Source organism: Lonchura striata, chromosome 1A, assembly GCF_050655825.1.
Source record: "Lonchura striata isolate lonStrDom1 chromosome 1A, ASM5065582v1, whole genome shotgun sequence".
Lineage (NCBI taxonomy): Eukaryota > Metazoa > Chordata > Aves > Passeriformes > Estrildidae > Lonchura > Lonchura striata.
The window spans coordinates 15,768,348-15,785,726 of record NC_140741.1 but is presented as its reverse complement, the minus strand read 5'-3'; the positions used below and the strand labels follow the sequence as shown (position 1 = coordinate 15,785,726).

At 49.4% G+C, this 17,379-nt stretch overlaps 1 protein-coding gene across 1 annotated transcript in view; it reads right to left on the bottom strand.

Annotated features, from left to right (window-relative positions):
• WNT5B (Wnt family member 5B) overlaps window positions 1–17,379 on the bottom strand; it is a 43,582-nt gene that overhangs the window by 9,121 nt on the left and 17,082 nt on the right. The window contains exons 2-3 of the mRNA XM_085569805.1: window positions 6,615–6,745; window positions 5,654–5,901 (exon numbers count right to left, since the gene is read on the bottom strand). Coding sequence (XP_085425931.1) covers window positions 5,654–5,901; window positions 6,615–6,745 — 379 coding nt within the window. The remainder of the gene's footprint in view (window positions 1–5,653; window positions 5,902–6,614; window positions 6,746–17,379) is intronic.

The following is a 17,379-nucleotide window of genomic DNA, read 5'->3' as shown; positions in this document are numbered from 1 at the left end:
TCTGTGCAAAAGGAGTACTCTGGTTAAGCCAGTTACTGTTCTGGAATAGCTTTCATTTATCTGGGACATGCAGTCTTTGTGGGCTCCTCTTCATTGAGCTTATTTTAGTTTACATAATGCCAGCTGAAAATTATTTGTAGACAAAGTGAAGGAAACTCATTTTTACACCGCAACAGCAAGGCTCTTTCACTGCCTGCAGAAACACAGTGCTGGAAGAAGTAAAACTCCCATGTAGACCATAATAAATGAAAAGACTTTCCATTAGCAGGCTTACTAGGGACTGCCCTGCTTGGCATGCATACCCTATGCAGCCAAGTAGCTGGATCAGGTCTCCAGCTCGGTGTTCCTGGCAGGGATTCAGCCCCAGTGTGACCGGGGCACCAGCACAGCCAGAGCACTGCATGAGGCCAAGCACCAGGAGTACTGAGTGTCTGCAGGGAGGGAGAGGGACAAGGAGGCAATCCACACCTGCACTCTCACCACACGTGTAATAAATAGCTGAACCAACACCTTCAGAGCCATTGTGCCCATCACCAAACTTTCAGGTGATAAAGAGAACAACTGCCAAAGCTTCATTAGAATAAGCAATCTAATTGTGAAGGGCTACTTGCACCAACCCCCAGCAAGATGCTCTCAAGCAAATTTTGATGACTTCAAAGGGCAGATCCTCAAAGCATAGTTTATCACCAGCTCAGGAGGCTCTCAGTACCAGCTCCCTCAGCAGGGCTGAGCTGAGCATTTGGTGTGCTCTTCTTCCAATTTGCACGTGCTGACAATCCCTAATTAATAGCAGCTTATCACCAGCTTAGTGGTAATGACCCAAGACAAACGCAAGGCTGTAAATGGCACCCACCTTGCAGGACAACTTTGGATTTTTTTACCCCACCTAAATGAGAGATGAACACTGAGGGTTTCTGCTCTGGAACACAGCTGATGAAATGCTACAGGATGCAGAGCACAGAAGGGAGGTCTTTACTCTCCGGTCATTAGAAGAGACCTATGCTAACCAAATCTCCCTGGTTCAAGAGATGCAGAGGAGTGACTCCTAGTTAAGGCAACTCAGATGAGACTGGCCTGCAAGGGAGTTAGGGTAATTCTTCAGTAACTAAAATCAAGCTTTTACTCATCTAGTTTGTTTTCCATGTTATGGGTCTTTTAAGGTAACAGTCCAATGTGCAGTTTTGCCCCTACCTGTATGAAGAAAGCCCTGAGGACACAACAATCGTCCCTTATAAGGAGAGCACTTCCCTCTCTATAGAGATTAAAATACATGCACGGGAAAGGACCTCACACTGTGACAGCTCGTGCAACAGAGACCGCATGACTCCTGGTGCTTAGCATCCTTACAGCCTGAGATCCCTGAAAAGACACTGGGATTTACACTTTTATGTCCATATTTTAATCGTCTCCACCTGTCAGATGTAGCAGCACAACTCAGTGCGCAGCCCATGCACGTACAGGAGCTGCTCAGGCTGCTGAGGATGGTGGTGGGACAAGAGGCTGGAACAGTCACACCCACCTTGCTGCCCACAAAGCAAATACCTGGAAAAGCACTCGGCTTTTCGCTCATCCTCTCAAAAGTTCAGCCCAGTTCCGCACTTCTGCGGTGTCGTCTCGAAGGCCTGGGCTGTTATTCATTCCCGAATTTGCCGTGGCCTCTCCCGCATCGCTGCGGCCCCCGGGAGCCGTGCCCGGCGGCGGGGAGCTCGGCGGAGCTCTGCTGCCCTCCTGTGCCCGCCCGCCGGGGAGCCGGGCACCGCCGGGGCACCGCCGGGGAGCCGGGGCACCGCCGGGGAGCCGGGCACCGCCGGGGCACCGCCGGGGAGCCGGGGCACCGCCGGGGAGCCGGGGCACCGCCGGGGAGCCGCCGGGGAGCCGGGGAGCCGGGCACCGCCGGGGAGCCGGGCACCGCCGGGGAGCCGGGCACCGCCGGGGAGCCGCCGGGGAGCCGCCGGGGAGCCGGGGCACCGCCGGGGAGCCGGGGCACCGCCGGGGAGCCGGGGCACCGCCGGGGAGCCGGGGCACCGCCGGGGCACCGCCGGGGAGCCGGGCACCGCCGGGGCACCGCCGGGGAGCCGCCGGGGAGCCGGGGCACCGCCGGGGAGCCGCCGGGGAGCCGGGGCACCGCCGGGGAGCCGCCGGGGAGCCGGGGCACCGCCGGGGCACCGCCGGGGAGCCGGGGCACCGCCGGGGCACCGCCGGGGAGCCGCCGGGGAGCCGGGGCACCGCCGGGCAGCCGGGGCACCGCCGGGGCACCGCCGCTCCCGGGGCTGCCGCCGCCCCGGCAGCGCCCAGGCAGGGCTCGGCTCCCAGGGCTCGCCCCTATGGAGCTGCTCGGCAAGGAAATGGGACACAAAAGTGTGTCGCTTTAACTTTTTTAATGAAAGAGTTTTCGTTTCAGCTCGTCGTTTTTAAAAGCATTACCCCAAAGTTTGCAGGTCTCGATGAAAAACAAGGGGAAAAAACTTTCTCTTTGTTCTCTGCTTTTGTGACTGTCTTTCTTTTTTTTTTTTTTTTTTCCTCTTTTAGCATTTGAAAGGGCAGAAGAGATAAGATCTTTGGCTCCAGAAATGACTGGACTAACCTGGAAACCCCAGCCTTGCATTTAGGATTCCTCTGAAGGAGATATTTTCTCTCCTCCCCTAAGGAAATTCTAACATGACCTTTTGGGGTGCTCTATCCTCTTCCCCTCATAAATGCAGCAGTAAGGAATGTGTCTGTATATAATGCATAGACTATATATACACACGCATGCAGTCTAAAATCTGTATTGACAGAACAGGAAGCAACTTCGGAAGGATAATTTTTTACATCATTATATATTGTTATTCAATAAACCACATTTAAAAGCTAAGAGCAACTCTCATGACAACACACATGCAAGGAAAAAACAATGATTCAAAGCAGCCTACTTCAGTGCTACAGGTGTCCCTCCAAAAGCTTTGTATCGCTGCCTCACTCCCATGAAAAGCACAAAATGAAGGTGTAATGATTAAACACAGCCCAACCAGCTCTCCTGTTCCTGAGCAGAGTCAAGTTCTGTGAAGGGGAAAGGAAACTGATCTTCCAGGTTTCTGAGTGAATGTTCTCACATGGATCTCCCAAGCTTTGGCCTGGTCAGTTCTCCTCCCCTCTCACAATCCAGTGCAGCTCCAGAAATCGCATAATATATGCCATGCTCACATTGGTGGGTGGGCAGTGAGGGTTGTTGGCACACTATGCACCTTCTGGGTCCTTCTTATCTCCTTTCCTCTCCCTCTCCACAACAATCTGGCATGTCTGTGCACTCTTGCAGATATTCTGGTCTCCAGACCTTTCTCGTGCCATTGGCACAGAGTACAGAAAAAGGGCTGTGGTCCAGATTTGGGCCTCAGAGGTTAAAAACAGGAGACAGACCGTATGAACCAGGGAGAATGACTTTATATCTTTCAATCTCTTTGGCATAACCTAAAAGATTGAAAGGCTTTGTCTTCTTCCCCAGTGCGGAAAATTTATTTGCTGAAATGATAAGCAATGACTCATTACAGTGTAGGAAAATGTAAAAGCGGAAGGTGAAGCTATAAAACAGAGGAGAGGCAGCATCTCTCTCCAAAGCAGCTTATCACTGACACAGATAACAGCCATGAATCACCAAAGATCCTGGAATACCCCAGGACACCTTTAGTGACATTTTTCTTTTGTGCAGTCTGGTGCTGGAGAACAAACATCTGAATGTGTTCTAACTGACCAGAGAATGGTTCCAAAACTCTGTTGGGATAGGTTTTCAAAGAGTGGGCAACTGCAGGCACTCACCTCAGACACTGCCATCAGCAGATTCCTACCACAGCTACAACAGCACTCAAAAAATGCATGCACACACAAACCAAATGGCAGGAGCAGGACTAGTGGCCATACCCATCACACACCTACAACACCTCTGCCTTCACCAAAACACAAAGAAATCTACTCCCAGTCTTAACTCATAGGATCAAATTCATTTCAGTGAGGAGAAATACTCCCACTTCCACTATCCACTCTACTTCCTTCTTCCTCTACACATTCTGATTTTTCCTGGCAGCTTTTCACCCTTCATCTCTGATCTTTGCTCTCTCCTACTTCACCCTTACTTCTCTTCTCCATGTGTGGACTCTCACTGCACTAACCCAGAGTTGCTGGGAGCTACTGGAGAATGAGGATTACTTCAGAAGGGGAGATTCCAATTTTTTATTGCATCCTTGTGGAGTCACAAGTATTTCTTTGAGGATTTGAAATTTACACCATTCTTTAGGTGAAGTTACACATGAGGGAGAGACACCAGAAAGGAGAGATGGAGGTGTATTTTCTGTCCTTTGGTGGATAAAATTTCAGTTTTCATCCCCCAAAGCACAAATTTTAACAATCTGAGATTGCATGCAGCCCCATCTGGCCACCACCCTTGCTATCAGAAAGTGAGAGATCAAGGATGAACAGATGCCTTGGATGTGTGTCAGGAACTGGAAGTATTTCCAGGAAATGGCATTTCCCAGGGGAGCACCCCAGAGAAGAACTGTTGGGGCATGAGCTGGGCAGAAAGGGAGGAATTAAAATAGCTCTGGTGTGCTGAATTAGGATTTCTGCAAGAATGAGTAACACGTGCAGAAATATCCCTAGAATTCTCTAGGTTGACACATGAATTTCAGGATCAAACAGAAGAGATCACAGGACTTTGTGCCCTATTTCTTAAACGCCCCAGAGGTATTAAAGATGCGTTGTCTCTCCCTGTCCTGCTGCTTATGCATTTTTTTTGATAGTGAAGCCAAAACCAGTGTGAGTAATACTGGGGGTACAGGAGCTGAAGGTGTTTTTTCCATCCCTTGAGTTCACAACCGAGAAATAGTTCTGATTCTTCTGTGTAAATTATTGTCTTTGTGGGTGGGAAACAAAACCTTCAGACAGGGGTTGTGGAGAGTGAGGGAGAGTGTGTGTGTGCACGTGTGTGTGGCTGTTTTAACACCTTTTCTTTATTGGCCGGCTGTCGGACATATCAAACTGAGCCCGGATTTCTCAGTTTCTTGCCATCAGATGACTGCATTTCAAAAGGAGCTGGGACAATGTAGTTAGGTCACACCTCAATTCAAGTGCAGCAATGGCCTGTCAATGTGCCTTTTACGGCCAGCAGGGCAGGAATTATAAAAATCTCTTAGGTTTACACAGAAAGTGGCAATACGGAGAAGTGGGGGAATTTCTATGCCCGGGGAGTCCGTATTTCCCATCTCAGGGCTGCATTCCCTGTCTGAGATGTTGGGAACGATAACACGGGGCCATAGTTCCTGCCTCCAACTTCTTCCCTTATTACCTTTGAAGAAGCACACCAAACAGAAGCAGGCCCCCTCTTCCTGATCTTCCCGTGCTCCCCCCAAAAGAAACCGTGTCCCCCTCGCCGCCCCGCTGCCCCAGCGGGCTCCTGCTGTGGCCGAGGTGCATTGGTGCCACCACCCACGCACAGGCAGCACTCGGGCAGCGCCTGCACACCAGGGAACGGGAAAGCTCCTTAAAGGCAGCTTTAGGAGCCGCGCTAATGGGGCTCATCACTCCTGCGTCCGTATTTGAAGGACGGGACAGAGGGATAGAGTGGCCTGCGCCCAGCACTTGCCCGTACTGCTGGGTGCACTTCTGTACTTCCAGGTGCTCCTACCTATTTTCATGACCCTCCCAAAGACGGAAGTGTTATCCACCGTGCTGCAGTTCCACCGCCGCTGCCGAAACTGGTACTGGCACTCCTTGATGGCGCTGCGGGCCCCTTCCCCGATGAACACCATGTGCTCCTGGTAGAGCTGGCAGAGCTTGCGCTGCCCGGGGGACAGCCCCGGCAGCTGGCTGCACACCGGCTGGGCGCCGATGATGTACATCTCAGGCCTCTGGATGGGGTTCATGGCCAAAGACCTGCGATGAGAAAAACATCCCAGGGAGTGTGGAGGGAGAGGCCCCCTCCGCGAAGCGCCCGACACCTCTCCCCACCAGCCCAGCCCAGCCCAGCCCAGCCTCGCTGCGAGAGCCCGGGCGCATTTCTCATGTCAGCTGCCTCCCTCCACAGCTCTGCCAGATGCGAGGCTTTTCCAGGGCTCTAGCGGGAGTAACACTGTTCGTTTGTAACCCGAGTTTAAACACAGAAGACACCCGGGAAGGGAAGGAAAGGGGGCAGAAAGAAAGCTCAGCACTTTCCCTGCAGAAGAAAGCCAGCAGCTATTTTACACAGCGCCAGCGAGCGATGCCTGCCTTTGAGCCAGGCTATTTTCCGCTCTTCGGGGGAAGGGGCTCCGCGGCTGCTCCCAGGGCTTTTGGCAGCGGGTAGGAAACCTTACCCATCCACTCCCTACGCATTCCCTACATCCTAAAGCCCGGACAGCATTTCAGCGAGCCCGTACAAAAGGAGCCCAGAAATGCCTGGAGGAGAGGGGCTGCGTCCCACCGCTCCCGAAAATGGGCAGGGATAGCGGGAGGGGGGAAACCTGGAGAGAAGCGAGCTGCCCCGAAAGACGCCCAGGAGGCAGGGCAGCTCCCGCGGAGGGCGCAGGGCAGGAGCTGCCGCACGGCTCGGACGGTCCCCGGTCCCCGGCCCGCGGCGGACAAAGGCGCCGCCGGCTCCCCTCACTTACCACCAGGAGTTGGCGTCGGCCACTGGCGAGGTGCAGCTGCAGAGGAGCGCGGCGGCGAGGGCCAGCCTCGGCCCGGTCATGGTGGGCTGCGGGGGCAGCCCCCGCGGAGCCGGCCGCCGGGACGGGGCGCCCTGCGGAGAAGCACCGAGGAGAAGCCCTGGAGCGGGGCCTGCGTGCGGCGAGCTCAGCCCGGCTGCCGCCCCCTCCCACCCCGCAGGACCCTCCCCCGGCCGCCGCCTCCCGGGGGCTCCGGCGGCGGCCCTGCCTCCCGCCCGCCCCCGGCCCCGGGGCAGGGGCCGCGCTGCCGGGGCTCCGCCGCTGGAGCCTCCCCGTGCGGCCCGGGGGGAGCGCACAGACGGCGGGGCTCTCCTCGCCCTTGCGGACGTCGGGAGCCTCCGGGCAGCCCCCGGCTCGGCCGCCTTTGGGGCGCGCCCCGGCGCGGCGGTGCCGGGAGCCCCGCGGCCGCAGGTGTGCAGGGAGCGGCGGGACGCATCAAAGCGCCGCGCTGGCCCCCCGCCTTTGTCATGCGGAGGCGGCTCAGAAATGAGCTGCCCCCTCCCCAGAACGGCCTCCCGAAGGGCCCCACGCCGCGGCCCCGGCCCCGTGCCCCGGGCCGGGGGTCTGCGAGGCTCGGCCGGGCCGCCAACGACGAGTGCCCATAGGGCTGGCACCGGAGCCTGGTGGCTTTATGGGCAGGGGAGGTGGACAGGAGAAAAGCTTCAAAGGCTCCTCTTGTCCAAAACCCTCTCCCTTCCCCTCTGGAATCACCGCGAACCTCAAAGGCAGGGCAGTCCGGCAGCTCCTCAGCCCTGTCTCTCCCGGACACCGGTAGAAAGCAAATGCAGGCGTCCTGCACCGTGCAGGTACTTCTAACGTGCTCCTTACACTCTGCCTCCTTCATGTCGTAGGGAAACAACCACTTCATCACAGCATCGACGCTGCCGCTGCTGCCTCCATCTCTACAAGGCTTCCCACTGACCTGTCCTACCCTGCATCACACGCTTGCCACCTCTCTTCCAGAGAGAAATGCCCCTCCTGCCCCAGCCTCCTCACCAGTCCTGCTGTCCCCCCAGCCTTGCCCCTGCGGCAGCGGGTCCCCAAAGGCAGGCTGAACGTGCGAGTCCCCGCGGGCTGCGGGGTACACGAGTAGCCGGCCTCGCCGTCTGCCTCGGAAGCAGCACCCGAGACATGAATCACCGGCCTCGGCAGCTCAGACTGCTGAAGTATATTTTTTATCGAATTCCTTGCACCCGCCACGGTGGACTTGCTGTGTTTGTTTGCAGCACGCTTCGCTTCCTCCCCCATCCAGATGTGCTGTACCTGCAGCTGGTGGCCCATCTCACCTGGCAGGCAGATGTGGGGCTGCAAGTGCCAGAATTAGCCTCAGGACAAAAAAGCCTTGTGTGACCCAGCACCTCAGTGGGAGGGGAGTTTTACTGCTTGGGCACAGCGGGATCCATGTCTGAAGAAAACAGGGTGACTTTATTCACATCTTCTATATCCTCCCTTTTCCTCCTCCCACAGCCACGAGCGTGACGGGGGGATGGCGAGGTGTATGTGTGTATAGCCACGCATACGTGTTTTGGGTCTGTTTCTATAGGGAATAGACAGAATGGAAAGTTTATCTCCGTGAGTCTGGGGAGGAAGGAAGTTATGTATGGATGAATGGCTTTTCCATGACAAACAATGAGTCTGCACAGACATGGTGTGATGTCACCTAAAGAATTTCCAAGCCAGCCTCAGATACAGAAAACCTTTTCCCTGGAAGAAATAAGAGTGTCCCACCTTTCCATCTTGCCACAGCCAGAAAGAAGAACTAGGGAAGGGGGTGAAAAAATAAAAGCCCTCACTGTCTCACATACACACACAAGGCATGTGCCATGTAAATAGATGACATGATGGGAGAAGTGTATCTCCAAGCTTTGCCCGCACCCTCCGGATTCTGAGAAAGGAGTAAACCATGGCGAGCCGCCCGGGTGCCTCTCCCAGCCAGGAATGTGAGACGGCAGCAGCTGATGAGGCAGTTCCACAAATACAGGTGATGTCAATGTCCATGTGAGCTTCTCTGAGCACAAGTGCGCAGTTGCAGCACTCACGGGGCAGCCAGGACACACCACCAGGCAGCCTTGCACTGGTGGCCCACTGACAGCACCATGGCATGGTGGAAACAAAAACTTTTCCAGCTGGGAAAGTCTAGGAGATGCTCACATGAAACTAGGTCCAGAAACACATGGCATTAATGACATATCTCTTTATAAGTATTAATATGCACAGGCATATTGATTAACAACATGTGATTAACAACAGTAAAGTGTTATGAATACTGCTGGCAGCAACCTGACTGTCAGTGAGCACAAGCAAGTGCTTGTGATCTTATTTTGAAACACAAGACAGAAGTATTGCTGTATGGGATAAGATGGCTTATGCAGCCAGCCTAATATCCTGTCAAAGGCGGCAACTAAAGGAGTTCCTTCAGCAGGAGAGGTCTCAAACTCTGAATTCTACCTAAAATCTGCTGCTGGTGAAAGCAACTGCCATTGAGCTAATATGTGAATTATGGAAGTAAGTCCTATTTAAGGTGCTGGAAATAATTTCTTTACTGGCTGTGTTTATGATGTCAGATAAAGTGATAATAGCAGGTGAGGCATGGCTGCAGGGATTTAGGCTCAGCCAGCAACTTCCACACCACTTGGCTGGTGGTCTGAAGAATATGGTCTTCCCCTCTTGCACCTGTTTCTACTTGCCACCAAAATCCTGAGTGCGAGGTTTTGATTTTGTAAATAAAAAGCTTGGGTTATTTTTTAAGCCCAACCGCAGGACTAGTTCAAACAGCTTTGAGAGGTTGTTTGCTCAAGCAGGGCTGGGTGGGAGACATCAGTGAAATTTTGTGAGGACGAGAGGTGGGGTGAAGCGGGGCTGCTGGTGGGCTGGGATGGACAATCAGCGAAGCATTAGGTAGGACAGCCCAACCTCACTGCAGGCAGACCCCTCACCCCTCCTGGCCATCATCCCTGTCCATCCTTCCCCAACCAAGTGACTCCTACTTCCACCCCAAACCATCCTTCCCCTGCAGCAGCCCACTCACACCAACTCAGACCAGTCCTGCTATGCAAGGGGATGAAGCAGCAGGAGGAAGAACTCCAAAACCACAGGTTTCTTGTACTTCTGTGGAAAAAGATCCCATCCCATCCCTTCCAGTGGGCATGGTTCACTCAAACAGCAGAAGTGAACCTGCTTGAGACCTGCAGGTCTGATGCTTGGATCCGGAGCGCTAAGGATCACCCGGGCCAAGTAAGGAGCTGTTGCCTGAAAACAGGACATGAATATCAACCCTTAGATTAAAAGCCTAATGCTTCTAAGAAGGCAGAGCAGTAGCAGCAAGCCTTCATCTTTGTAAGCCTTGGCATTCTGCTGCATTCAACAGTCTGCTGCCCTAGGCAACTGTCTCCTGTGTTGGCTGGCTGCCTGAAATTTGTACCTGTGTTTGCCTTTGTTCATTTTTCAAAGGTGACAACTGTGCATGAAGCATAAATTTACACATCCAGTTCCAAAGTCACAGCAAAGCAATTGGAGAGCTATCACTGCTTTCCCAACACTATCCCTGCCATATTTGCTGGAGGGAAGCTACAAGACTCCAAGAAAGGGAGGTCACATCCATGAGATCATTTGCAAAGATTTGGCAGACCATGAAAAGAGTTGAATCCTTGCTGGAAGACAGCCCTGATAAATGAGAAAGGGAGGGTGACTCATGCAAATTCCTTGTCCTACACTTATTGTTTCTTAAAAATTCAGGATGTCCCCAAATGTGACACAAATCTTTATCGAGTATTTATAAGGAGTGTTGAAAGAAAAGATCACTTCCATGTAATTCCAGCATTCCTCATTTCTGCATCTTGTCTGATTTCTTCTGGTCTGGGGAGAACTGATCATTACATTCTTGCTGTAATGATCCAGAGCTTGAGTTCCTGTTTATTCTTGCAGCTTGACTGGAGTTCAATGCTTGCTTTTAATGCCTCACAATGTCCAGTGCATCCAGAAACACTCACTTGCTTTCTCTGACACAAGACACTTCTCAAGATGTGAAGAATATTCACTGAAGTAGAATCTCCTCTGCTTAAGGAGCCAGTAGAGATGCATTGCCCAACGGCATGGTTTAACTCCTCTTCTTTTTCCTCCTCCTCCTCCTCACCCCAGGAGGGGTGTATTGCTGAGCACAACTTCATGTGGTTTGGGGTATCCCTTTGGCCAGTTGGGATCAGCTGTCCCAGCTGTGTTCATTCCCAAATCCTTGCGCACCCCCAGCCCACTCAGTGGCAGGGTGGCATGAGAGGCAGGAAAGGCCTTGACTCTGTGCAAGCCCTGCTCAGCAATAACCAAAATATCCCAGAGTTATCAACACTGGTTTCAGCACAAATCCAAAACACAGCCCCATACCAGCTACTATGACGAAAATTAACTTAACTCCAGCCAAAACCAGCACACCCAGGAAGGAGGCTTTCCATGTGCTGCTCCAAGGGGAATCCCTGCCCTCTGGTTCTGTGCCATGGACCTGCTGCTGACAGCATCGAGAGATGTATCATAACGTCCTGCTATCCATCTGCTTCTGGCAGACAGGCTTTAACCACAGTTCTTACTAAGACTTCAGGAATCTCATTAAAGTCACATACTTGCCCATTCAGCTGAACCAGTTTTAGGGAGTGTAGATTAAAAAAAAAAAAAAAAAAAAAAAAAAAAAAAAAAGCCAAAATCACTTGAAGGTAAATTGAAGTCTTCACACAAAAACCTAAATAATCTTTTATCTCACCACACCCTGACTAGTCTGGTTCTGTGCTGTTCCTGCTGCCAGCCTGTCCTCTCTCAGCACTGTACCACCACACTCCTGTACTGGTGTCAACCTTCTCGGATCTAAATGCATTCATTTATTTGTACTGCAATTATTACTTAACCAGCAACTGGAGCCACCTCCATAGGTCCAGACATAGCTGGGGTGTTACAGAAGGTGTAATAAAACCTTCTTAAAGTATCCCAGTGTATCAGTCCGTCATGTCTGCCCTTTTGTCTTGACATTGCCTCGCCTCACTGAATTGTTACGCACTGTCTGTCTCTGCTGGAAAGGCAGATTATTCCTGCTTATATCCTGCTTGTTTCTTTTGGTTCTTACAGGCTCAGTTTTATCTCCCGATGTGCTCATGCAGTACCTCTTTCTGCATCTCATCACCTGTCACCCCTGCTGACAGATCAAGATTTCCTTTCACCACTACCTTGCCCTTTCATTTTTCCATAACTCCCCCGGCCAATGACATCCAGCCTCACTGTCACCAGGGCATGTAGTGCAGCAAATGCCAAGATATACCTGCCAGTCTCAGCAGACTCAGTGACAGCTGTCCCTGAAGTGCCTCATGCAGGAGACCACGAATGGAGGAAGCTTGCAAATAAAGCTGAAGTACCAGACAACAAAAGCAGCCAGATAATAAACATTTTTGCCATTGAAAACCAGAATATGTACAAAGGATAATGATTCTATGAATAAAACAAATTCTCATTTGTGAAAGATACAAAATAGATGTATAGCCTAATGAACATTGTCATTTTCAACACAGTATTTCATGACAGGCAATGAGCTCACTTGGAGCAAGACCATCTCACCCGCTACAAGAAAAGAAGCAAACTCCAAAGATTAATCAGGAGATGATCCTCCTTCCTCTCAAGGGGATTCAGTGGTACTCGTACTCAGTCTTACAGCAGATTAAATCCTAGTGTCAAGCCAACCTGGTCCACTGAGACCATCACAAGATGTCCCAAAGAAAAGTACAAGAGACTCAGCAGAAGCCACGCATGCCGAAACAAAATTGATTTAGATTTTTTGAAATCAAGAAAGAAGCAACACAGACCCATCCCTACAGGTATATAGCTGTCTGGAAACTCTCCACATTTATGATATTCCCATGGACAGATCCAAGCCATCCAGTTCCCTTTCACATGAGAAATCTATTTGCATGTTGGCAGCCTCAGTTGAGAGCCAGAGTCCTAAATCAGGACATGTCTAGCCCAAATTTTGCACTTCTTGTTCCCACGACTCTTGTAATACCAGGGTTTCTGGGACTTCAGCAATCATCCATAATCACAAAGTGAAACCTTCTTAGCATCCTCTACTTATATGGGAAAGTCCCATAAGAAATTATACTAGTTCTACTATGTATAATTATAAATCTAACAAATCTAGATACATATACTTGAAAGAAGTATCAAGCATTACCCTCTGCTGACCGATCAGCAGCTTATTTAAGATGCCCACAGTGTCACAGCTTCCCTGCCAGACAAGCACTCCATCTCCTTAAATTGCACTAACAATTTCATCTTCAGAAAATGTTCCCCAGGCCTCCTCAAAGGAGCCATGGGGGGTCAGGTTGAAACACAAGCCCAGGCAGGATTAGGAAGCCCACACTGCTGCTCCCCAACACCAGATTTCTAAGAATGAAAGACTCCATCCCTTAAGGCCATCTAGCTAACATCTAGCTTTCCCAAATGTTAAATTTACACAAATGATTAACCCCAGAGGGGAGTATGACATGAGAAAAGTAAAAAGAAGAACATATATCCCTCCTTTGTTTTCCAGAGGCCAACCCTGGGAGCTGGTTTGCTACCTGCTGTATCTGACCACAGCACAGAGCCCTCAAGCAATGACAGGAGGGCAGCCCTGGTCCTGCTGGGGAGCTGATGCTGCCTGCAGGATTTGTATGAGACCTGTAGGCTGAGATTATGGTGGTTATGAGCACACCCATCAGCCCTCCTTGAAGGTTAGGAAGCATAAGAACACAAAGTTCTCTGACAACATGAGCAAGGAGGCAGAGCAAGGCCATCCAAGTCAAAGCAACTCCCCTGCAGAGATTTTAGGACAGGCCAGGGGATGGAAACAGTTGGATGACTTTAAGTGTTCTCTTCCTCACTCTCATCTTGGAAAGCACAGAGGACCTTCATCCTCCCTAAAGGGGTGTCCAGCTACCCCTATCCCAGTGGAGCCATCCCAAACTGAGATTTATGTCTCACAGACCTGGGCCTCATTTTTGCTCTGGATATAGATTCCTTTTAGCTTGTTCCATACTCTGTAATCATTTCATCAACTGCCAAAGGAAATCAAATATTCAAAGTACAGTTAAACTGTTGCTGCAGTGGTTTTTAATTCTCCAGGAGTGAATGACTGGAGGGAGATGCACTGATTACTACTGTGTCTGGCACATTCTACACCTCAGTGCAGGTCACAGGGACCAGCATCAGACTGGGTCAGATCAAGACCCTCCTGTCAGTTAAATCACTGCCAGAAAAGCTTGACATGTACATTTCCAAAGGAAACAGTAAACCATTGGAATAAATCCAAATTCATTATCATTTTCATCCTTCCTAATAGGCTTATGAAAGTGTTTGTTACAAAGTCTAGTCTAATAAAAATAATAGGGGTCAGCTTTTCCTCCACTCTAGACTTGCAAAGCAAGCACATACACCCATCCCTTAAAACCCCACAACCCCGACAGCCACTATTTTTCTTTTACCTTTCAGAAAGGGAGAGGTGCAGGAAGGGCTGGGTGACAGGTTAAAAACAGTAAATCTGTGGTGCATTCAGTAAAGCATTAAACCAGGTGTCTGAAAGTAAGTATATCCCTACTCATTTTTGCTGAATGGGGATCAAAATTAAAATCTGCTTGCTTTTTCCATTCTTTCAACCATCAAATACTTCTGCTGTCAATTAAATGTTGTTCCTGCTCAAATACAGTGAATTCAAATACAGAATGTTTTGGGAATAATGTCCAAGTCTATCAATGCATCATCTTCATAGTTTTCACAAACAGTTTCCAAACCAAAGAGAAAATATTTTTTTTCCCAAGCATGCTTACAGTGTTTTATATTAAATATAAATTTAGTAAAGGTTGAAGCACTATAAATAAAACCCTGTCAATATCAGGATATTACATCAATTTAACCAATTTCAGAACTTATCTTCTATACCGTCACACTTCAGTGAAGGAATTTCCTGTTAATTCTGGGTGCAAGAGGTTTACGCTAAACCTATTCAAAATGTCTGGGGAATAGACTGCATATAAATTTGTACCAAAAAGGAGGTATTTATATCTCAACTTCATTCTAGCACCAATCACTTATGTGCAATTTGAACAGGAGAAAATAAAGGTATCCTGTTACAGATCCTATTTGTAAGTTCACTGACACAGGCCGAGGACACAACTGCACAAAGAATGAACATCAGCCTCCTGGACAGGAACTACACAAAGCTATGATGCTGCCAAAGCCCCTGTGTTATCAGGTCAAGGCTTGAAGTGCAAGAACATGATAGCAAAAAAAGGAAAAGAAAAAATCAATGTGTTAAAAAACGGATAACAAAGCATTAGTTTGAAAGATGGCTCTGTATAAAATTACCTGATTTATAACAGATGAAGTTTCCAGTACTTGTGCTACCATTTGCTGCATTGTAATTCTTTTCCAAAAAGGAAAAAAAGAACAACTGGAAAAGTAAGTGAAGCTGCTAGCACACTTTACTCAAATTTGTTCATTTTTCACTGACTTTGCCTCCATTTTCAAAGCATATTATATAGATATTTTAACTGCCAAAGCTATCCAAAAGCTTTCCAAAAAAAGCTGTGCTTTTTTCCTGCTTCTCTCGCCAATATGAACTCTAATGTGACATTTTGGTACAGACACTAGAATAGCATCCATCTCCTCCTCCCACAGCTCTGCCTGCCCAGCAGGGCTAACCAAAATCAAAACTTGCTTTACATCAACACAGCCAGTGCAAATTGTCACCAGACTGACTTTCCACCCATGGTGAGGCTTTTTGAGCACATCCTGCTCTCCACCAGTGGCAATTTCATCCTCCAAATAGCTCAGCCCACACCTATGCTTCAAAACAAGGAATCAGATTTCAGAGGTGCCTGTGGAAAATTGTGTTTTTCCTTTCCTGCTCTGGATATAAAAAATGTTGTAGCCACCAGAAACGTAACTCCAAGGGGTTAAATTTTCTGGAAAAAGTAGGTGCTTATCTAACACCTCATCTACCCAGAAAGCAGTGTACAAGCTCATGAATGACTGGCACCAGAGAATTCGTCCCTGAGTTGTTCTGAAAGTCCAGATTGTAACAGCCACATTTTGCAGCCCTTCAAACAGGGATTTAAAAGTCACTGTTCCCACAGCAGATGCATCTGGGCTGTATAAGGCTACCCAATTCAGATCACTACAATCCTGCAAACTTCAGAAAGGCACTTGGATATTTTGACTTCTAGTGCTAACCAGTTTCCAATGCAGTTTGCTATGGAGAGCTGAGGGAGGGCAGGACTGCTTCTCCTGCCACAGTGATGTCATCTTTGCAACAGTGTCATATGGTGTGAGACTGTCACCAGGTCTCAGAATCACACCTGAGAAGGAAGGAAACCATCTCTGAGTGATTCTCATTCCTGGTGAAAATTCAGAGAGAAGGGCATCTTCCTCAGTAGGAGCCAGTGCTTGGAAGACAGAGGCTTTGGCCTATCCTGTGGCCAAACTGTGCCCTGGGCACAGGGTGGGCATCAGGCCAGGTTCCCTGCAGGGACAGAGCCGCCTCCCATCCCCATCCCCTCACCATCACACCTTTACACTAATGGCACTCTCTGGCCATAGAACACGTGCATAAATATCCCCCAGTGAAACCATGTAAATATTGTCATTATTTAGTCCATGCTCACACCAAACCTTGTGCAGAACTTACCACACACAACTGAACAGTCTACAGGAGATGGCTTTTTTTAAAAGAAAAAAAAGAGTTTATTTTCCCCTTGAAACTAAAGGGGAAACACATACTCAGTGGGAGAAATCCAGTGGGTTAAGTTCTTCCAACTGCCACTCAAATAGAGAAAACTAAAATTATCTATTTTACACTACAATCCAAAAGAATATTTATTGTCCTGGAGATTCTTTCCCCAACCTCTTCAACATATTTATTCTCTCTGGCAGTATGCTATTGGGCAAGTCGACTAGACAGGACTAGGGAATTTATGTAGGTGGAACAGCTGTACATCTGGAATGCAACCTCTGCTTTATTGGAAAACTACAAAGTTCTTGCAAAGAAAAATTTGTCCTGAAAAAAACCCCAAAAACAACAAAAAAAAAAACCATCAAAAAAAAAAAAACCAAAAAAAAAACAACCCAGTGTATCCACAGAGAAGATAGGAATTGCTCATCTTGCAGGAGAGGGAAGCAGGCTGCATTGCATATAGGGGTTAGTGCCTTGCTTACAGGTGTGGACCTCAGAAATGCTGCTGTATGAGGGTACGTGCACCATCCTTGCAGCAGGCAAGGTGTAGGATGAAAGAAGGAATTGCCTGAGTCTCTTCACTGTAGGGGAAGCAAAAAATCCAATTAAGCATTTATGCTGTTCCAGCAAAATAACTTCCTCACTTGAAGCAGAAGCCAGCTTTTTCACTGTCTTGACTTCGCTCGTGCTGACAGCATGCAGTTCTTCAGTCAAGCCCAGTGCCAGCTTTGTACAGAGAGATTCAGCATCAGGAAATGGGCTAGCAAGGCTCCTACTCCTGCTCTCAGTCACAATTTCATTTGCCTCTGAGATGCACTTCCAAGACTTTGAGTGAACAGCCCTTCTGTTTCTCAACACTTGTAGAGAGAAAGAAGTTATATATTACATGAACAGGTTTGGAAATACAGAAATGTGCACATTCAAAAATATGTTCTAGAGAAGGCATGTATGGGAGATGTCTGAGGAGACATT